General features: G+C 34.4%; 1 protein-coding gene across 2 annotated transcripts in view; it reads left to right on the plus strand.

Annotated features, from left to right (window-relative positions):
* Positions 1–24,057, plus strand: part of LOC146529000 (kinesin-like protein CG14535) — a 311,360-nt gene that overhangs the window by 111,659 nt on the left and 175,644 nt on the right. For both annotated transcript variants that reach the window (XM_085203831.1, XM_085203832.1), the window contains exon 4: positions 16,479–16,816. In XM_085203831.1, coding sequence (XP_085059957.1) covers positions 16,479–16,816 — 338 coding nt within the window. The remainder of the gene's footprint in view (positions 1–16,478; positions 16,817–24,057) is intronic.

Genomic DNA, 24,057 nt, shown 5'->3' on the forward strand with positions numbered 1-24,057 from the left:
GGTATCTAATTTTTAAGTCATTTGGCTTTTCACTTTGAGCGCTTTTATCTTGTTAACAGAACGAAAAAATAAAAATATAACGCATTCTTCCAAGTGGGATTTCGATCCGGAACCACGTTTACAGTAACATGCTGTGCCACTGCGCCATAAGGGCCTAAAAGCTTCTATTTAAATCCACCATAATCATGTTATCACAGTTTAATTGATATATTCTATGAATTTTTCTCTACATTAAAGAAGAAAAAAATAGAATATAGCACTGATAGTAAGGGAAGTAAAACCTGAATTTATTTCTCTTGCACCCGGCGCGGCGTCTAATACAATCTAGGCCCCCGTCGTCTCACTATGATTTGTTAAGCTGCAATTTCTGACGACACGCCTTACGAACAATTTTTTATCTTTCATTACTCAGAGTTCGAGATTATGTTTAAATTTAATTATTGTTCCGTATAAATTTTGTAAGTTTATATTTTAGTAGAATTTGTGATTTATTTCATTTTTTTTGGAATAACATAGAGTTCTAAGCAGAATCTTTATACTAAGATTGTTAACTGTTGTACGCACGACATTTTTTTTAAATGCCCTATTTTTAACTTTTTCTCTCGGATGGGAACTTTAGGATTGACGACATTATACGATCGACATGTCACATAAAGCCTTACTCGGTTATTAAACTATCCCATACAAAAAGCTTTTTTTAATTCAATATTAGAATTTAAAAAAAAATGTATTAGAATAATCCTTACGCACCCAAGATTAGTGCGTTCATCCAAAACAACTTTTCTGTTTTATTTTTGTGGTAATATTGACCAAATTATAGAAAACTTTAAATTATTTCAAATATTGATATAATAATGTCCACGATTAGTCTAATACCTACTAAATTTACTAAGCCTAATTATAAGTCGTACATCATCACTGTTCTTGACATGAGATAGCTTCACGGCGTATCCTACACCTCATGTAGCACAATAGAAAAAGGGAATCTAGTGTTAAAACCCTCTGTTCCCTAATTTTATCCGGATTTTCATGACATTGTGTGTTAAGTGGCGGAACTCAACGCCGTGATTTGTCTTGTTACTAAACCGAGAAAAAATTAAGTATTAAATATTATATAGCTAAGTCAACAGTAAGTAGCAGAACAGTAATTAATTAGAAATTTAAACTAAATTTACAATCTAGGTAATAAAATCTCTGTGTAACTTTAATCTGACCTTTCCAAAAACTAAAATATTCATGCCCGAATAGTTCAAGCTTTGTACCGGACCTTTGTGAAACGTCAGTTATATCTAAACTGACGGTAATTGCCTTTTAAACTATGAAATTTAGTAAACTTATAAAATGAAATTAGGATTTAAGGTGAAGTGAAGCACTAGTATAAAATATATGTGAAATGAACAGTGTATATGTTTTAATATTTGGTTAGTTTAGTTATTTTTAAGTGTCAGTACGATAAACGAATTATTTTAAAAAGGAAATTAACTTGGAGGCTTGTATTTTAATACAGAGAATCTAAATATTTTTGTTTATATGGCAAGAAAAAGTATGACGTTGAGATGCAATTTCCTATAAATTACAATTTCGAAGCGAGTAAATAAAAAAAAAATATTTGGTTCCCCTGAGTAGGAAACGAACTCACAACATTCGCATTTGCGGCATTTAAAAAGGACGAATACTGATTAAGGTCAGAGCACCAGGATAACGAATGAACATGTTACTAACATAAAATATTTATTTCCTTTAAAAAGTTCACGTCAAAGGTTTCTACTTTCGACTAATGAGTATAATCTGACTATTAGTTCGTATTAGAGTTGCAATGCTTCACTAAAAGCAATATTGAGTATTTCTAGGATAATATAATATATTAAAGAATAGAATAGTAGTTGATTTAGTTTTTATTTTAAAAAAAAAACCATAAAATTTCATTAAATAAACCACCCCATACGTATAAACACTTGAACTATTTATCACAGTCTCGTTTTCTCATTGAGATTAAGACGTCGGCACATAATTTTTCAATTTGGCCGGTTAACGCGATGGATGAATAAATCTTAGGGGAGTTATCGAGTTAACGTTCCTCCGCCCTCCTCTCTTACTTGGTATGTCGGTAGCTTGGTAACATGCAGTAGTTTAATGTTGTATACTGAGATTATTTAAAGTTCGCAAGCTTGAGGTGGTCGTGGATTTGATTACCATTTGTGAAAATAGGTAATGATTGAATATGAGGCGGATAAATACGATGGATGTTTTTTGGGAACCCTATTTGGAGGAATTAATTAATTAATATTTTCTTTTCTATCGCTCTGGAAACAAGGCAAAGCGCGGCATTAAGATTCGCAACTTAAACGCAGTGGAACACTGAGTTTCCATTGCTAACATCAATATATGCGGGATACAGCGTGAACCTAAACAAATCTGATTACCAATATTTGGTTAAACAAAAACGGTGTTAAATTCCGTTATTCAATACGTAACACATTTAATTTATACGGATAAAAAAATAATGCCACGTCTATCCTGAATTATGACTGAAACTAAAAGGTAGCATATTTGTTTTTGTTATAAATGGGGCCACAATCGATGTTTTTTTAAATCGTGGGAATTTCACTAGAGCACCACCAAGTCATTTGTAATGACAAATCACTTTACTAATTCGGTTATGTGTCATCACGTTCTGAGAAAACTATTTTTTAATTATTTACATAAAAAAAACATTTTAAACTAAGGCACTCCGTTACCATTATGACGAGCACAATGGTAACGGAGTGTCTTATACTAAGTTGCCAGGTTCAGTCTACTTACCCTGATATTATATGCTGGAAAAAAAAATGTAGACTAATTGAATTTCTTGTGAAATTATTTATAGCCACTGTATAAATAATTTCACCTAGAACTATTTCAACCTACTCCAGACTTCCTACCTACTTCAGACAGAAGACCCAATAACCACTAATAATATTATTCATTCAATTTTACTTCTATTTTAACATTTATATTTTCGAAGGGTTACGTTTTTACCATAATTCTAAATAGTATCTGGTATGCGAGGACTAACCCCTCATTCTTTGAGTGTTTAAACTGTGACAGTGTTTAATTAAGCAGTTTATCTTGTTGATTGTTAGCAATTATAACTTAGCGTGTGTTTGACGTTGATTTGTTATGACAGGAACTCTTATATTTTATCTGGCGTTAACAAGATTTGATATCTCTATATAACTATAATATTTAGGCTTGTATGCTATAGACTGGACAGGTTGTATGTCCATTCATAAAATTAAATATTTATTATGTTCCTTCCTTCGTTCCGTTATCGAGGCAAAGCGCGGCGTTGATCTCCGCCAGCCATAAGTAAGACCTGTAGTAATAATGGTATCCTGCTATGTGTGGAAAAAAAACCATAATACCCTAGGGTCATTATGGCGCAGTGGTACAATTTTGTAAAGGAGTTGTACTTAACCTTAACTAGGGGGGCAGATTATATTTAAGTTACTTTCGTTACTCGCTGGATACAAGCACAGCATTAAGGACCGTCACCAAACATGCATTGCCTCAGAATTAAGTGGAGGTACTGGCCTACTCTGCCATTTCAGGAGACACTTAATTCTAGTACTATTTATCAAGTAAGAAAAAATCCAAAAAAATCATATCTTTCAAAGTAATACCTATTTGAGTCTAATTAATTGAATAATATAATTTTCCATAGCCAATATAAGTCTCCCCTCGCCATTAGCTATCATTTATCATTTCTCACTTATTACGAACTTCCTTCCAACTAAAACAGACCCTCTGTCCTACTAATTACCTTCTGATGGTAAAAATTATATGACAACTCTAAGACAAAAGTGATCTTTGTATAAGAATATTAAATAAGATATTTTTCTTATTATCTCTGATTTTTTACTGAAGCGATCGAGTTACATTAATTTATTTATTTCCCACTCGTAAACCACACCACATCACAGTTCCAGAGTTTCTTAAAACTAGGTTCACTCTACCCGGTATATGCGGGATACAGCGTGAAGAAAAAAACTATTTATAGCCGGATTTCAACTATTTTAAATTACTTAAATAATAATGTATCTAATACGTGAACTGAGTAAACACAGACTATTGTCTAATGAAGCTCCATCCAGCTCGAGACGTCGAGGCATAATTGATTTGTGTCTATTTATATTAATTAGGAACTAGGTAGGTTTGACGATGAGCTGATCAGAATGTGTTTGAGAGGTTACAATAATATGTAATATATTTAATAATATGAGGAAAGTGGGGAATGGAAGAGCCTTAATGGGAACAGAGTCTTTTAACACTAGATTTCTAGGTTCCCTCTGCCTACCCTGCTGTGTGCGGGATATAGCATGAAGTTAAAAAAATATATAAGTCTATATCTTATATATTTCATCTATTTTTCCTTCCAATCTCATATTGATCTCATACGAATCTTATTGTTATTATAACGACGATTCAGCAAAAACTACATATAGTGGTAATTGATGGGTGAGAGGTTTAGGAGATTAGGGGGTGAAGTAGGGTGCTAATATGTTTATCACGATATTGAGATTTGTTCTTCGAAGTGGAACTTTTGTTCTTAGAATCTTGTTATTTATGTTTGATGGCTTTTGGTATTTGGGAATGTGTCTGACTAATTGTGGGGGTTGTACAGAATATACCTTATATTCTGCTTTAGGATTTCGTTTTGCAAAAAAATGGAACCCTTATAGGGACAATAAATAAATCTGCCATATAACAAGGTAGAAAGAACTAAGTGTTACGACACTCCATCCTCCATTTAAGCCTAAATTCGAAAAATAGCAGTATAAAGTCATTTCTGGTTAGAAATCGAACCTACACCTACCGCATTCTGAAACACACTAAACTACGCTGTCTTAATAAAAAAATTAAAGTATATAAAAATCCTTAAAGCATTATCTCTTTACACCAACAAAAATGAAATAGCATTGTCTAAAGTTGCGTCTTAACATTCGCAATCCCGGCTTAAGCCTGCCAGACAGGATAAGAGGCTCTCTGTAATATCACAACAACTATATACAACGTATTTTTGTGAACAGTCCTACTTAAACATATTTTTAGGAAAGGTAAATAAAGAATTGTACGTAGCGGGACTCGAACCCGTTCCTTAGTGTGGAATAACATACGGCAAAAAACGAGCAGAGAGAGAGAGTTGATGGAGAAAGTCCAAGTTATATGAAATTCTGAAACATTATCGGTAAAATGGTAGCTTTATTCGACTATGCGCGGTGTTTGGTTCCGCACAAGCTCTCATCTTGTATATGTATGTATGTTTGTTTGTCACTATATCCGAAATGGGGATACAAAGTTATTATAATAAAAATGTCATCTCGAAGGCATCTCCACTAAAATAATCGTAAAATACACGAAATAGCTCATAACGGTTACATCAAATTGATCATAAAGTTCATACTTCAAAATGTATAGAGGATGATGTATTTCCTAATAGAATAGATAAAAAATAATTATAATATATAAATATTATGTCATATATATATCATTATATGCAATTATTTTAAACCAAAGTGACTGTAACTTTAGATTAAAAAAAAATTATTTTAATTCACAAATTTAAATAAAAATACTGCCAAAAAATGCCATATGTAGCACAAACAATTCTATCTAAGTAATATGTAATACTAGCGGCCCGCTCGTGGTTTCACCCGCGTGAACTATGTTATTATTAATTTCTGTCTCCATGACTACTACGTCCTAGTGACGTCTATGCAAAATTTGAGACTCCTAGCATTTGTAGTAACGAAGTTTCATACAAACTTTCGACCCCAAAAACAACCCCTTAGAAGTCGAATATTGCAAATTCCCGTCTTAGCGAGCACCTACGTCCTATAAGTAACTCCTATGCAAAATTTGAGATTCCTAGCACTTGTAGTTTCTGAGATTTCGTGATGAGTGAGTGACCTTTCGATTTTATATATATAGAAGATGGTATCGAGGCGCGCTAATTGCGGCGTTGAGTTTCGCCTTTCAACACGCAATGCCTTCAGAATTGGGCTGAAAGTGGGAAGCGGAAGTGTCTTAATGGAAACGGAGAGACTTAGCCCTAGAATCACAAGTTCCCTGTGCCTACTCTATTATACGCCGGATATAGCGTCTGCTAAAAAAATGTAAACAGAAAGTAGAGAACTTGTTGCTGCGTCACTCTTCTCTCTGTCCACAACAAAAATCTTAATTATTAAAGAAGAAACTACTCAAGCCGGTCGTATCTAGAGCTTTTATACGTTTGGAACACGTAAAAGGAAGCGTTTTAATCATTCACCTTTCATTACACAATAAAACTCGCTCGTAAAGCTGCACTTTTCACTATGGATTTTTCATATTGGTTTTTTCATGTCCGTGCTTAGTAATAAAGGAAATCACTTAAAAATTGCAGCTAAGAGGAGAAAGAGGGTGATTTCTTAAAGAAAATACACACGGTTGTTGGGATTGTTGAGTATTTTTTTTACGTAACTATTGAATATAGTAATGTAGACAGTAGCGAAACCTAACGCCGCTGCACGTCTATTTAATTGTATATCAAAATTTTGTGAATTTATATTCTACGGAATGTATTTTCCGTTCTCCACTCTCCGCCTTATTTTCGGGGCATTGCGTGTTGAGTTATGAGCGTCGAATTCACAACCGATTCAAGACGCTGTGGCTGCACCAACTTTTCAGTCATTTGGTTTTTTTTGTCATATTAATATAATATTTTCTGAAGTGACTATATTATTTTTCTTTATCGATAAAATTATAATTATATATTAATTAAAATTTATAGACATAATCAGGTTCAATAAAAAAATATATAGTATCAAAACAATTTATGTAGTTTTGTATACTTCCCAAAATATTTATCTTTGTGTCGACAACCGGGGGCGAAAACAACGGGGTGCAGTGAATAAAATGTTCACTATAGGGGTCGTGGGTTCGAAGACGGAAGATTAATTCTTGTTTCCTTGACAAATAACCGAGGGACATTCCCTTAGCAGCGCCGATGCATCATTATATCGGATTATGCATATAATGTAATACAATACTTTGGAATAGAATAAATTTTGAAAGCTTTTATTTTGAAATTGGTTGTGAGAAAATTGTTTGGAGGTATGGTTGTTTTTTTAAAATTTTGAAAATGATGGATGTTAAAGTATAAATATTTTTCTTCAAGCTTCCAGTTGTCTATACTTCTATACTAATATAATAAAGCGGAAGAGTTTGTTTGTTTGTTTGTTTGTTTGTTTGTTTATTTGTTTGTTTGTTTGTTTGTTTGTTTGTTTGTTTGTTTGAACGCTAAGATCTCTGGATCTACTGGATCGATTTACTTTGTTTTTGTTTTGTATGAAAGCTGCATTCTTCAGAAGTGCTATAGGCTATATAATATTACATTACACATATGTACTAATAAATTAAAATACTTTCTAATTTGACATGCAATTTATTCTGCCATGTTAATAACAATCGTCGCCGCTACGCGACCGCGTTCGTTACCGCGTCATTTTGATATTCATCCTTACGAAAATAAATATAATAGTCACTTTTAGCATTTCATCTAGATTGCAATTATATTTCTATAGAAATTATATTCTTATATTTCAACCGGGTCCGCTAGTATTCAATATAATTATAACAGGGTAGACAGAGGGAACCTAGTGTTAAGATACTCCGTTCCCCATCGTCTCAATATCTTATAGTAACTATATAAATAAGGAAAATACATCTTATAATTCGCGACAATTAAACCCAACTACCTGATAATGTTTGAAGACATGCCCTCAACAATTATTCACCAGATCTGGCCCCGCCCTTACACTGTACCACTTAAGCCTAGGGGTTGTGATATAAAGTACTAATCTTTTCATTAACGTGCCGTCGTCGATGGCACTTGGTGTTTCTTGTGTACTTTAAATAATATAATATGTAGGATACTTTGAATATGCTTAGATAATTAAGATGTAGTTTTTTATTATTGCTTAGGTATATTTTGTAAGGACGAAGTGAGTACTTTATGAGTAGTTTTTCTGTATGGAAGCCCCCTTAAATATTTATTTTATCCTGTTTTTTTGTATTTGTTGTTATAGAGGCTACATATATACATCATGTGTGGGAATTTCAACTGTCTAATTATTGCGGTTCATGAGATACAAGCCTGGTGACAGACGGATAGGTAATAATAGGGTCCCGTTTTATCCATTAGATACATAGCCCTAATATAACAAGTATTTCAACACTTCCTTAACTACTCTCCGTTAATTTTAGAAATAATTTGCATTGGGTGGTGGAATTAAACGCCGTGACTTTTCGTCAGTCGAATTTTGACTGACTGGTGGAAAGGAAACGTTCTAAATGAATACATACTTTAGAACGGTTATCGAACCTAAAACTATCGTGAGTCAAATACTTATAATTTTTTTTCTTTGAATCAGATGATAAAAACTTAACGGAAATTTTCTTTGCATAGTATATATAAATATGAATTATTCAAAGAATATTCAGCTCAGTTGATATTTGAAAGTGTCTTTGAAATAACATATTTCAATACTAAAGAAATAAAATGACTTTGGATTTTATCTATTATAATTGTATTTTTTTTGCAACTTGACGCTCTATCCCACATATAGCAGGGTAGGCAGAGGGAACCTAGTGGCACACACTTATACATTAGGACATTTCCGATCCCCACTTTCCGCGAAATTCTTGAGAAATTTCGTGTTGTGAGGCGGAACTCTACACAGCGCTTTCCCTCGTTACCAGAGCGAAAATAAAATAGAATATTAAATATTTCATTCTCTATGAGAATAAAACTCACAACCGTCGCGTTTACTGTCGTACTCAAGGCGCTACGACCTTCTCTAGTATTTTATTGAAATGCAAACATTTCCTACAAATTAAATAAATAATAGGTATAAACAAAGCTACAACGTATTTTAAATATATTCCACATATCCATAATCTTTTTACAAATTAAAATAAAAATACTCAGAAATGAACAAGATCTTAAGTATTACTTATAACAAGATCAGAAAAGCTAAATCAAAGCTCTGTTTTCACATTGAAGTGGATGTTAAAGAGTTCAGAACGGCTTACGATTTTGTGAGAAAATTGTATTTGTAGGTACTTATATTCACACACGTAATTATATAATTACCTTCTTTCTTTATAACTTTACGCTATATTTCGCACAGTAAGGAAGGCAGAGGGAACCTGGGCCCCTAGTGTTAAGATATTTCCGTTACCCACTTCCCGCCTATAAATTTTACTCTATCTACTTCATGAGAAAAACAAAAAAAGCTTATTTTTTTACATATTTTTTTTATTTTATTTCCTAAGTATTATCTAATTACTCGTTCGATGGGACACGCGAAGAAAACATTAACATACTGTTGCGGAAGTGCACTTTGCTAATTGATTGCTTTCTTACATCGTTTGTAATGTCTTACTTTAGCTTTTTTTATAACTTCACGTCCAATCCCGCATATTCCCGCACTTACTGTTTAATTTTTTGAAATATTACGTGTTAAGTGGCGGAACTTGTTCCAGAACGGAGTAATGAAAACTCATTCGTGGAAATCGAACCCATAATCGTAGTTACGATGCAATTCTTTCTTAAAATTCTTGACGGAATACCTAGTGTTTCAATACTCCACACTCAAAAAAGAAATTTCATTATAGTGATTGCAAAACTTAAAATCGTCATAACAAAGTCTACATCAAAAGCTTTCAAGAAAATGTACACACAAGCTTCTCTTGTGCCCATCTTGTAATATTGACATACGGAACCCCTAGCACTTGTTATGCTACGTTGTTGTAGCATAACTTGTTTGTTTTTTTTAGTTTCACGCTGTGTCCTGCATATAGCGGGTAGGTAGACGAAACGTGCCTAGTGGTAAGACACTCCGTTCCCATTGAGACACTGCCGATCCCCACTTTTCGCCAAATACTTGAAGCATTGTGAGTTGAGTGGCGGAATTTAATGTCGCATTTTGCCTTGTTTGCAAAGCAAAGAAATGAAAATAATTAAGTTAATTTTTCTAAAAACGTAATAATATGCCTTTGCTTATTTTTAAATAACATACTTCTGAATTATTTCGTATTATTTACATACATATTTGTATTTAGGGTGAATCATTAAGAAAAATTTTCAGTTTTCTAAGGTTTTCTACTCAACTTTGAAATGAAGCAATATTACTTTTAATTTAACATGGGTCATGTTATACTTCTAAGTATTTTAATAAAAAAATAATACTAAACAAAAATTTTCAATGTAAACTTATCTTATCTAATCCTCTGTCACCTGCTTGCTTATCATATTGATGTAGGACCGGGACCGGGGGTGAGCAGTTCTTAGATTGAAAGAAGCTATATTAAACAAGGAAGTTCGACGTCATTATCTGGGAAACTTTTTTAATTTCCTTCCTTAAGGATATGTTGCTATTTTGTATCTATACTTCTATACTGATATTGTAAAGCTGCAGAGTTTGTTTCTTTTGAAATGTTAATCTCAGGTTGGTATTGCTGGTTCAGTTTTGTGATATCTTTTTATGTTTTTACTGTTAAACGCGACAGGTCGTGGGTACGATTTCCACTCGAGGAAGGAAAGAAAGAAATAGGTAGAGGATCTAAGAGTTTTTTTTTAAATATTGGAAATAAATGTCAATAATGCATTGAATTTCCAGTCAAAATTGGTAATTATTATGAAAATTATAATTTAGGTAAATAAGTTGGATTATTTTTATATTTACTTTAGGTAAGTAAGTCCACGGTAGATTTACACAGCTCTAATTGAAAAATACGTAACTTAAGTTAGTAAGTTTAACAATGTTTAAAATCTTATAACTTGATTGAGTAATTTAACGAACAAATTTACTCCACATATACGAGTACTAGTGTACTTCTGGCATTCTCTTCCCAGGATTACGTTCTGGATGGTTTACCTTTGTGCTTACTATGTCCACTGCTGAGTGCTTTACTTACTGTTATTGTACTAAATTGTACAAACTAATTTTGTACTTTATACCCTTGTAATAAGATTGATTTGGCTTTAAGTATTATGTAGGACAGTTCGGTGCGATTTGAAAAAGATAAATGAAGCTTTAAGATTGAGATTTTCAACTCTATGTGCGTATCAATGGGTTTGATTTATGTTTAAGATATTTATTATGAAATTCTAACATGTATAATGAATGGTTGTGATGGTAGCTCTTATAAATGAGTTACTGTAATTGTAAATATTTTGAGGGCGTTGTGGCGTAGTGGTGTCCACGGTGGTGGTGGCGTAGTGAATGTGGTATTTGTGAGTTCGATGCACCAGGGTAGGTAGAGGACAAGTACTGCGTTTTCCACTGAATTCTGAAGGCTACGTTGTTTTACAAAAGCGATATAATTGGGACTGGGAATCAAACCCACAACCCTCTCACTTACAGCCAAACCTTGCATCGCTGCACCACGAAGCCCTTAGGCCGTGGGTTATTGTTAATTTCACAGCAATTAATATTACATCGCTCACAACCAACGAATACAACCGCAGGCTAAACCTAGTCCATGCAATTGTTTATTAAAACTTCAAAGGCTCCCAAACTTTATTATTGCATAAAACAAAACGGCCATTTAACCAGTCCTTTGTTAGCCTGACGTATAGAGACATGCAAATGGTGCAGGGAAACAGCCTAGAGCAAAGCGATATCAAAGTAGGGATCGGATGAACGTATAGACAGCTACGGGAATACCTCGAAAAAAACTAGTTTTGTAACGTTTAGACTGGAAGTGGACTTTTTTTGCTCAGTACAGTCTGTCTGGCTGTATATGTAGACGACTGTACGTTAGTGTTAGTATTCAAGAAGACGCCGCGAGCGTTGGTGATAGCATCAGTACTAGATGACGAATGCTGTGAATGTTCTTTAGTATGTGTGTTTGAATTAGGCCAGTGGGTAGGTGTTTATGTGTGGGTTACATCGTAGAGGTAGTAGGTTCGAAATGAAATAGTGTTTTAAATTAATAATATAATTTTTTGTAGTAAACGAATTTTGTGATTTTAGCATTAATGACATTTAACAGTCGCATTGTACGAGTATTTTAATTAAATGGAATCGTAGATTAGAACCCACAATTAATGGTTACAGTACTGGACCATTTGTTATATTTGGCTAGTTTTACGACAAGGAGCCTGCATATAAATAAGTTTGGGGTAGTGAAAAAAATATTGATATATAGATATCTATTTATATAGTTTTGCTCATAGGTATACGTTTTAGATTTCATTTATATATTTTTGTTGGCTTATTTACGCCTACGGGCCGACTAAAATCTGAACGAACCACAGTGGGTTACATCGAATGATAGAAGTGATATAATAAGTCTAACAAAGCCTTCCTCGTTAAATGGTACTGGTCCTGGTACTTCCTGAGATTAGTACGTTTAACCAAACAAACTCTTTATATCTTTTAGTAATAGATAAACCACATAAGATATTTCTCAAAGTGCAGTGAAAACGATGCCATATTAATTCATTTCATACTTGAAACCTTAGGAGTTTAATGCACATATTTCCGCACTAATGAGACCTAATTAGCGCTCTTTATCTAAACTTAATCAAGGCAAGGCAGGATTTGCATTCATAAGTTAAGCTTGCAATAGATATTGGTATTAGAGTAGTTCCACGATTTATCCCGATAGGTGGAGAGAACAGAGTGTCAAGACACTTCGTTCTTCATTATTGGCCCAAATTTGAGACACTTCTTGTTGAATGGCGAAACTTAACGACGTACTTTATTTTGCCAGAAAGGGGGAAATTAAATTAATTTGTTTCCAAGAGTGGGAGTTGAATACACAGTCGTCAATCGCGTTTATTGTTAGACATTGGTCTCCTACACTTTTGATATACTGAACACAGCAGGGTAGGTAGATGGGACCTGAAAACCTAGTGTTAAGATACGCTGCCCATTTTCCACCGAACTCTGGAGGAAGTGTGTGTTGAGTAGCAGAACCCTACTTCACGTTTCGCCTCGTTACCAAGGTTAGGTAAAATGAAAATATTTAACTTCGATCGAACCCACTGTCTTTCGCGTTTACAATCGCTCGTGCCTCTACGCCACGACTGGTTTTATTATTATTACTATATATGCGGCAAATATGAGAAAAGAACAAAAATATAGTAAATAATAAACACATATTTCACCCCAGGCCCGCCTCATCGATCATCACGCATCGCATGAAAACCGTAGTTCTGTTCGATTACGCGTCGCTCGGATAGGGGACTGTGTAAACAAAGAGTGTTTAAAAAACCACGATTTTCCATTTAAATTTACTTTTAAAATAAAAACAGACATTGGGAACAAAAGTGATTCAATAAATAAAGGTATTTATGTATAGATGATATAATAGTTGGTGGTTCTAGGTTCAAGTGTTTGCATGATGAATAAATGATGAGAAATTATTGAGGACCTTGAGGACCTCAACTGAAATGTGAGACACATTTCAGTAGACTGAAATACACCTTGTGGTGCAGAAGCACTATCGTGCGACTGTAAGCGCAACATGTTGTAGTTTTAACTTAGATCCCGGGGTATTAATTGTGTTTCGAGTGACTGTCAATATCGCGATCATCTGGAAAGCAAGGCCAAGTTGGCCTCGAAGAAACCGGGGGCACCAAACACCGATGGGCCTTGTATAGGGCTCTGGTTCGGCCTCATATGGATAACTGTCCTGATCTCTGGGCTGAAGCACCCCAGTATTAGCTTGAACCATTTGATCGCATACAACGTAGAGACATTCGAATCATTGGGGACCCAATGATCTGTGAGCTTCTTTACTTTAAACTATATTTTGGTACATTGCGAATAGAGAAGCAGAACTCAACCCCGCATTTTGTCTTACGTAAAATATGAAAATTTACAAATATGATTATTTCCCCAAATATGAGTTCACCCCATAACTATCAGTATACACAGTACGGTAGATATATGTATGTATGTATGCATTACACATAATATTACAAACTTCCACTATAGTTGGATCTATTCGCATTATTATTCAGTATCGGTGAATAGAACTGTATAGTAGGTATATAATATTGTATTATGATAATACTTGTTCGCACTTTATATGGGAAATCAGATAGAAACGTGCACTTGTGCAACAAATTTAACACTAGCGACCAAAACGCGACTTCGCCCGCTTGAACTAAATAATTAATGTTGTACATTACATATAACTCTACAACAGATTGACGTAGAAATTTAATAATCAATTTCACGCTGTATCCCGCGCACAGCAGGGTAGGCAGTAGGAATCTAGTGTTAAGAAACTCTGCAAGAAGCATTGCGTGTTGATTGGCGGAACTCAACGCCGGGCCTTGGTGCCAGAGAGAAAAAATTAAAATATTAATAAATAACAATCATTATTAATAAATGAAAATCCTTTGATTGGGGAATGAATCCACGACGTCGCGTTACATTCACACCCTTGTGTCCCTGTGCTATGACGGCCTCAAAAATTTTATAAAACAGTATATATCAGTCAATAGGTCTATGAAAGATGAAAACGTTGAAAACGTTGAGCATCGACTGTCGATACAAAGCTGGACCTGAATGCTGTCAATTCTCTATTGGAATTGTAAACTTGGTTCTCTTTTCACCTTTCAAATGATACTGGGAATCTATGCAAATAAAAAATGTTATTATCGATATATCTCTAACATAGAAATTAAAGCTGTATTATATATTTTTTTATTTTTCATATTTTTTTTGGCTTCACCCTGTATTCCGCACATGATAGAGGGAATCTGGGAACTTGGTGTTAAGACACCCCTATTAACACGCTCCCGTTTCCCACTTTCCCCCGAATCCTGGAAGAGTCTAATTTTCGGGACATTACATGTTTCATGGCGGAACTCAACGCCGCGCTTTGTCTTATTACCAGAGCTACATTACATACTTACATAGTAAGCCCCACTGAATGTACCGCTGTCCCTATATTATTTATTAGATTAAAAGCTAACTAAATATTTTTTTTGCAAATGTTACATAAGAATTTAAACGTTGCTGGAATTCACATTTTTATAAAATAATTTTCTAACTCTTCGTCAATTTCTCTTTCTGCACAAAACACAAAAACAATACGTCCGAGTTGACTGGCGTAACCTAACGCCGCACTTTGTCTTTCCTTGTAAAAAATACTTTGAAATATTAAAGAACCATTTATTTTATTGACTTTGACTTAACATTTTGCATTTCTATACTAATTTATATTGCAATCCAACTTCATGCAAATCTCTTAAGCTCTCACTGACTTGACGGCATGTATCCAATCATTCGCACTGCCGAATTATCATATTAATAGATTAAAATGTAAATTAAATCAATAATGGCTTAGTGGAAGTGATAATATTACATAGTTACGTATTCATTTCCTGTGCAAAGTAAATGCAATTTGAGGATTAAGGGCAAATGTATATCGGTTAAGACGTGTTAGGCTTAGATTTTGTAAACGCGACGGTCGTGGCTTCGGTCCCCATTCAGGGAACTAATTATTTAAAATAATTTTCATTTTCATTCTTTGGTAGATAAATTGCGCAATTGTCTCTAAAATTGAACGGAAAGTAAAGAAAGGAGAGTCTTGACAATAGCCTCCCTCTACCTCCTCTGCTATGTGGGAAAAAAGGTGAAACTGCAATAAACATATATTTCAACAATATCTAGTGGTTAAAATACTTAAACGATTTTAAATAATATTTTCTAAAGACAGCTGGCACCTTTATCTTACATAAACTTCCGCTTATTTTGCGACCCGATGGTTTCACTTCCGGGAGTCAAAATAACGCTTTACCTTTGAATATATAAAAGTCAATGCTATGAATAAGTTTAGTGAAATTTAATGTATTAAATAGTAAAATCCTTTAAAGCTTTTGTTAGGAAAAAGTTTGTTTGATATTTGCATACATTCCAATTTAAACTAAAATCTGAACTACAAATGCACAAAGGTGGGATTTCATGATATTGGTATGTTTTTATTTTTTAGCTGTATCCTGCATATATCAGGCAGAGGAAGAGAAGTGTTTTACACATTCCGCCCGCACTTTCCGCCCAATACACGAAACACTGAGTGACGGAACTAAACGTTGCGATTTTTTTTGTCACCGGAGTAAGGAAATGATAGAAATTCACTCCCTTTATTGGGATTCGAATCCATAACCATGTTGACAAGCAAACACTGTTCCGCTGGGCCACATAGAAATACAAATAAAGTCGGTCACTATATTTGTATTTCTATGTATTTTAAAGAATTTAATATGTTTAACATAATTTGAGGTCGTGGATTCATATCATATGTAGTTTCATAAAATTTTCGGAAGTTACTCGTAAAATGTTCTCTGCTATACATTAAAGTTCATAAAATAAAAACTATAATTATAAATAAGAAAAATATGAATTTGAACTCATTCAAACATTTAATTTCAGGTAAAAGCATCAACACCGAAAATGGACAAAAACGGCTATTTCTTCTACGTAACCTCCACCGCTAAGAAGAAAAAGATCAGCCTGATGCATCCTAAGCCTCCTAGAGTGGCTTTCGAGGAGAAACGACGACCAGGCACCGTAGAGAGGATCAGTGTAGTACAGAACACTGTACCGTACGGACGTGAGATGTCGCGGCAGGAGGCCCCTAGAGCCCGTTTGTATACGCAACTTGAAAGTTATCAGCCAAGGTATCACACTATTCGTGATAGTGACAAAATACGTGATAGAAGTGATGAGTGTAAAAAAAAACGGAATAGCCGAACTGGATATCAAATGAGGTGAGTAGTTTTGTTTGTTATTGTTTATGTTTTTGTGGTGTTTATTTTTTTTTCTTATTTAAAGAGTGTTTGTGATGGTGTTATAATATATCAATTATGATAGTGATTAAAATGTATAATTTTCTTTGAAATTTACTTTATTCGTCATTAATGCGGATTTTTTTTTTTGTTTGTTTGTCAACTGTATCATTTTATATTTTTTACATAGTTTAACTATCAAGCGAATTATTTACACAAATATTAAACAAAATTAATTTACAGACAGATAAATAATTTATACATATATACAATTAAAAGTGTATGTTTTTGATTTCAAATTATTCGTGTTTTATCAAGTGCATATATTTATCTACACGGTTGAAAAACATAAACAACAGTTTTAATTTCTTTTTATTATGAAATACTTCATTTTTTGTGTGGGAATCGAACTCACAACTTATCGCGGTCGCTGTCGCAGTGTTTGTGCCTGGCCCCAATTTTATAAGTTTATTTTATGAAAAATATTTAAGGTTTTATTAAATATATTTAAGATAGAAATTAATCAAAATGTACTTTTAAAAACTCTTAAAAGCAATTAAAACACCTTATTACCATAAATCCATTTATGTGAGTAGGTTATTAATTTTTGTTTTTTTTATAACTATCATAAAATTTATATGAGAGAAGCATAACATTATTTACATGTATGCGAAACTTCAGCGTTTCGCCACTAATAAATGCAAATAAGTCTTAATTACTCGTATTGAATTTTGTATTCATTCAAAATAAAATATATTTTCAGCTTCATGCGTTCTTTCCATATAGCCAGCAGAGTAGCGAAATAATCTGTGTTAAAACTCTCCGTTCTGGACTCCCCGCCCAATTTCGAGATATAGTGCATTAAAAGTCGAAACTCAACGTCAAATTTGCTGAGAGTTGAAGGTGGTAACCTGGGAAAGTAGTATTATGGAAGAATTATGTGTTGAATTGCGCAACACCTGAAAATATTGAATATTTAATTCTTTCGAGTGAAAATCGAACTCCCAACGATTTTGGGGTGACATATTTATATTATAATATTCATATATTATTTTTCTAATAATTTATTGTTTTGTCGAACGTCATAATTATTTAAAGCGGTTTCTATTATTAAGTTATAATAGCACACCATGTACAAGAAAAAGCCTTTGTGCTTTAAAACTTTTGATATTTCTTGTGCTGAGTTTAATGACGACCGCTGAAATAATGGTAGCTTACTTATGTTTTTAAGTACATACACCTTTCATTTAAAAAAAAATGCCTTTTAAAATACGTTTAAATTAAGAAGCCAATGTGAAGTCGTAGACCAGTGTCTGACCGTACTAGAGGTGGTTGTGGATTCTATCACCCTTAGGTGAGGAAATTATGAAAAATTGTGTTCGTCTTTCTTCCATCAGGCTTCCATCGCTTTGCACGTAATGTCTCAATAGCTTGAGAAAAAAATGGAACGAAATTTCAGTTTTTTCAGCTTCACGCTGTATCCCGCACAAAGGATAGGCAGAGGGAATCTAAAAACCTAGTATTAACATACTCCGTTCCTATTAAGACACTTCCGTTCCCCAGTTTCCGCTGAATTCTGGAGGCATTTTGACAACGCCACTGTATACCTCGTTACTAGAGCGAAAAAACTAAAATATTGAATATTTTATTGCCTTGAGTGGCAATCGAACTCACAATCATTTATGACATGTCCAATTTTTATGGAATAAAGATATTTTGACTTTGACTTTGACTTTGACTTTGACAATCTGCGCCACGACTGCCCTCAATTTCTATATTACTATATATATCTAATATTATTATAAACTCTACAAAAACATTAACAAACAGCACTATTTAGTTACATTTCCACTGTCAGTCCGTCCGTCATACATAACTCCGTACACATCCGGCCGCAATTCGTTCATTGTCCATACAATAATCAATTGCATTTGTTTATAGAGATGTAATTAAACATTTGATTTCGGTATTCAGCTTTCAGCGTTTAAGCGGATTTTGAATTTGAATATTTTAAATGCATCCATTTGTTCTGTTGCATGATAAGTTTGCTGAAACAGACTCTATTATTTGCTAAATTTTAGATTCTATTATAAATATTATGTTCGGCCCGTCGTAGTACAGGGACTGTATTTGGCGGGACAGCGGGACAGATTGTGGGTTCGATTTCCACTCGAGGAAATATTTAATAATTTCATCACTTCGCGCTGGTATCGAGGCATAGTATCGAAGTCCCGCTACTCAACACACAATGCCCTGGATTCGGCGGAAAATAAGGAGTGGAGTGTCTCAACACTAGACTCACTCTGCCTACCTTGCTATTGCGTTATTAAATAGGCAAGGATTGGACGTAGATTATTTATATTTTTTGAAGGAATAAAAATACTGATAATTAGTTATTATAATAAGTATATAGTTATAAAGATTTCAGTTTTGATTAGAATCCATAACCATTGCGCATCGCCGCGTAACTTCGCCACGATCGTGTCAATGAGTTTTTCATTATTTTTTCATTCAAGAAGCGCTCGTTCTGAAATATTTTTATAAACATTCTTATTGAATATTATTACAGAAGAAATATTTTAAAGTTTTATTAAAAAATGTAAGGTAAGTATTAATCTATACTCTCTACGTCTACTTATATATTACCTACATTCGAAGAGTTTGTTTGCTTGAACACGCTAATCTCAGAAACTATTATTTTCTATAAAATATATTTTTGTATTGGACATTATAATTTTGAAATTACAGACAGACACTTTTGTTATATATGTAACAAAATCATCGCTGATGGTTCACAATTACTTCCATTAAATTATAACAGTAGTCTAATAAAGATTAGTAGTAAATGGATTAATTTAAATTACAGACTAAAATTGTATGAAATTTGAATTTACATATATATAAAATATCTAAGGTAATATTTTGTAAATTATTATTAATAGCCTTGTGCTGCTTTTTTTCAGTTTCACATTGTATCTCTGAAATAGGAGGGCAGAGGGAATTTAGTGTTACCGTTTATGTTCCGCATTTTCCGCCGAATTCTCGAGATATATCGTGGAGGAACTTAACTCCGCGCTTTGTCCTATTACCAGAGCGAAGAAAATTTATTTTAGTACCTTTATGCATTGACGTAGTAAATAAAAATAAGTCTGTATAATTTAAAAAAAAACAGTTCAAAACTAAAACGCCCTTTAAAATATCCCTTAATACGCCCAGCCCATATATCTCTTCTTCGTTATACATATATAACTACATATATAAGATTTATATATTATGCTCATATCAATTGCCACGTACTATTATCATTTGATCATTAATGGTTTATCATTGACGATATGGCGGCGCGAATACTAAATTACTCCGGTTGAATAATTTAATTAGATATTGCATCTATAATAGCTTTAATGGTTAATTAATATTATAGTTACATATCAAAATATCAACAGTGGAGGAACGTTAAGTATGTCATATTACAATTAAACTAGAGTCCAGCTCGCGATTTCGCCCGCTTGGACTACATATTTATTAATTTAGTAATGGGCATTACTTGCACTTTCATATAATAATATTGTAATAATTATGATAATAAAATTACATATAATTAATATTGTTGTTAATCTAAACCCAATTAATACCCATATTTGGGTATATTGGGTGTATTTTACAAAGGCCATACCTTTCATTTGATACCCATCAATAAAATAAGACACATCTGAAAAGCTGTTTTTTTTTATATTTTCTTTTAAGATTTTAATATTTGAAATTTTGATACAAAATATTTAGAAAATATTATTTAACAAATTTATTAGGTGGCTCCACTATGAGGACAGTATTATGTTTTGTTAATCAGCCTTGTTTGGTAAAGAGGATTGCATTTAAAGTAGATGCGTACTCCATACTTGGTCTCATAAACCGAATGAGGCTAGTCGTGGTGCGGGGACCCAAGTGTGCGGTTGTACGCGATAGGTTGTGGATTCGATTTCTACTCGAGAGAATTAAATATAATTTCATTTCCTCGCTCTGGTAACGAAGCAAAGCACGGCGTTGAGTATAGCCACTCGGTACGTAATGAATTGGAGACACGGAAGTTTCTTAATAAGTAATTAAAATTAGGTTACCACGTTCCCACTGTCTACCCCGCTATGTGCGGGATACAGCGTGAAGCTAAACAAAATTGTGGTTTTAAAAGTGACTTACTTCAGTCTCCTTTACCAGTGGCATACCTATAACAATATTATGATCGATGGGCCGAAACTCCATTTGCTGTACTTGCATGATGCAAGAAACGTATCGATTATACTACTACATTTAGAATGCTTTGTAAAAGTTTTGTTAGATATCCAAATGAGCTTTTCACTTGGCTTTACAATTCATCATAATTAAACAATTTTATTTTAAAAAAAAATTTTAATCATTTCAAGGTGGAAGTGATTATTTTTCCTTATAAAAAATACCATTTTTAGCATCACTTGTATCCCGCACGTAGCGGGGTAGGCAAAAGGAACCTGGGAACCTATTGTTAAGATACTCCGTCCCTTTCCGCAGGGCTTGGGTGACCGACAATCATAATAAAATTAGTGACACTTATTAATCATTGATACATAAATATTTTAAAAAAATATTTTTTATATTGAAATTGAATCTTCTTACCGACTAATTTTGCCTTTTGAAGTAAGAAGTTATTAATGGCTATTATAATAAATTGTAAAAAAAGTAATTGATTAAGCTACGACTTGAAGCGATATTGTTCGTGACCAGGAGTCTCGAGTGTACATATATCAAGTTTAAAGTCAGGCTTCCCTTTAATTAAGCACGCCACTTTTATTATATTGTTTATTTTTTTCTATTTTCACATATTTTTTTTATTTGGCGCAGAAACAAGACTTTGTTTTTCTCTGTTACATCCTTTTATTAATTTACATTAGTGGCGGTCACGTGATAAGCAACGTCACGTCATGTAAAAATTCATTTTTTTACTCATTCCGGCTGTATCCTACCTCGCCTATACTACACCGAAAAAACGTAAATATTTTATGTTTAAAAAGTTTCTTGAGTTAAATGAAAATTTCCGAACGTGGCTTTATCAAACACTAGCGGCCCGCTCGCGGTTACACCCGCGTGAACTATGTTATTATTAATTTCTGTCTCCATGACTACGTCCTAGTGACGTCTATATAAAATTTGAGACTCCTAGCATTTGTAGTATAACGAAGTTTCATACAAACTTATGACCCCAAAAACAACCTCTTAGAAGTCGAATATTGTAAATTCCTGTCTTAGCGAGCACCTACGTCCTATAAGTAACTCCTATGCAAAATTTGAGATTCCTAGTACATGTAGTTTCTGAGATTTCATGATGAGTGAGTGACCTTTCGATTTTATATATATAGTGTAAAAATGTCAGGTGGTAAGTATAAGAAAATACTTAAATAACCATAATTTACTGTTCCTCTTTTACATATACACACTTCTAACACTGTTTCTATATAACACTTTACACTTATACACGTTTTAAAACGCATAGTTCCAACAATGACACTGATTTTAAATACTTGAACACTGTCACAATTTTACACCTTACGACAGGCAGAATAACGACGTACTGACTCAATCCTTCAAAACGTCACTTTTTATAGCCGTTCCCTTCCTCTTTTATAAATAATTATGTGGGTATTATTATTTTATTTTCTGTAAAATACCCTCACACTGACAATTGTCTTACAGTTCGGCCGTCCTGCACCGAAACACGACCTCGTGTTTCCAAAAAAACAAAACAAAAAGAGAATAACTATGGTTCATAACTCTTACATAATTGACTGTAACAATGTCTCTTACAAAAATAATTTACAGCTTTCACAAACAATATTTAAAGGCAATCTGCCATGTTAAACTAGGGCCAATTTTTACCTACGTAACCTGGGTCAATCTGCCCACCTGAACCTAGAGTAATCTGCTAACCTTAACCTGCGGCAATATGCCCATATTAAACTGCGACAATCTGCCCGTTTTAAGCTGTGACAATCTGCTCATTTTAAGCTGCGGCAATCTGCCCATTTTAAGCTGTGGCAATCTGCCCATTTTAAGCTGCGGCAATCTGCCCATTTTAAGCTGCGGCAATCTGCCCATTTTAAACTGCGGCAATCTGACCATTTTAAGTTGCGGCAATCTGCCATTTTAAGCGGCGGCAATCTGCCCATTTTAATCAGTGGCAATCTGCCCAATTAAACCTGCAAAATCTACTCACCTTAACCTGCGGAAAACTGTCCACCTTTACTTGCGGCCATCAGCCCATTTTAAACTGCGGCAATCAGCCCATTTTAAGCTGCAGCAATCTGCCCATTTTAATCTGTGGCAATCTGCTCACCTAAACCTGCAAAAATCTACTAACCTTAACCTGCGGAAATCTGTTCACCTTCACCTGCGGCAATTTGCCAACCTGAACCTGCGGCAATATGTCCCTCCTCACAGTGCTCCTCCTCGACTCCCACTGGCTGCGAGCCAGCGAAGATTAGAATCCTCCGTGAAACGTGGCGGCAGAAGCCTGCTAGGCACCTTACGGAGTCAAAGATGATGTTGTCACCGTTGATGGTCTGCTCGAGGTAGCTCGCAGCAGCTACCTGCGCGTCTACTTGGCCCAAGTTGGTAGGTGATCAGCTTTGCGGCAATCTGTCCCTCCTCACAGTGCTGCTCCTCCACTCCCACTGGCTGCGAGCCAGCGAAGATTAGAATCCTCCGTGAAACGTGGCGGCAGAAGTCTGCTAGGCACCTCACGGGGTCAAAGGTGATGCTGTCATCATTGATGGTCTGCTTAAGGTAGCACGCGGCAGCTACCTGCGCGTCTACTTGGCCCAAGTTGGTAGATGATCCAGCTTTGCGGCAATTTGTTAACCTGGAACCGAGGCAATCTGCCCACATGAACTGAGGCAATCTGCCCACATGAACTGGGGCAATCTGCCCACATGAAGCTGGGGCAATCTGCCCACATGAAACTGGGACAACCTGTCCACATGAAACTGGGACAATCTGTCCACATGAACCTGGTACAATCTGTCCACATGAACCTGGTACAATCTACCTAACCGAAACTGGGGACAACCTGTCCACATGAAACTGGGACAATCTGTCTACATGAAACTGGTACAATTTACCTAACCGAAACTAGGCACAATCTACCCAACCGAATTTGGCAGCATCCTGCCCAACTGAAACTAGGGCAATCTACC

This window comes from Heliconius melpomene, chromosome 19, assembly GCF_056956725.1.
Source record: "Heliconius melpomene rosina isolate 202511_hmr_F chromosome 19, ASM5695672v1, whole genome shotgun sequence".
NCBI classification, from domain to species: domain Eukaryota; kingdom Metazoa; phylum Arthropoda; class Insecta; order Lepidoptera; family Nymphalidae; genus Heliconius; species Heliconius melpomene.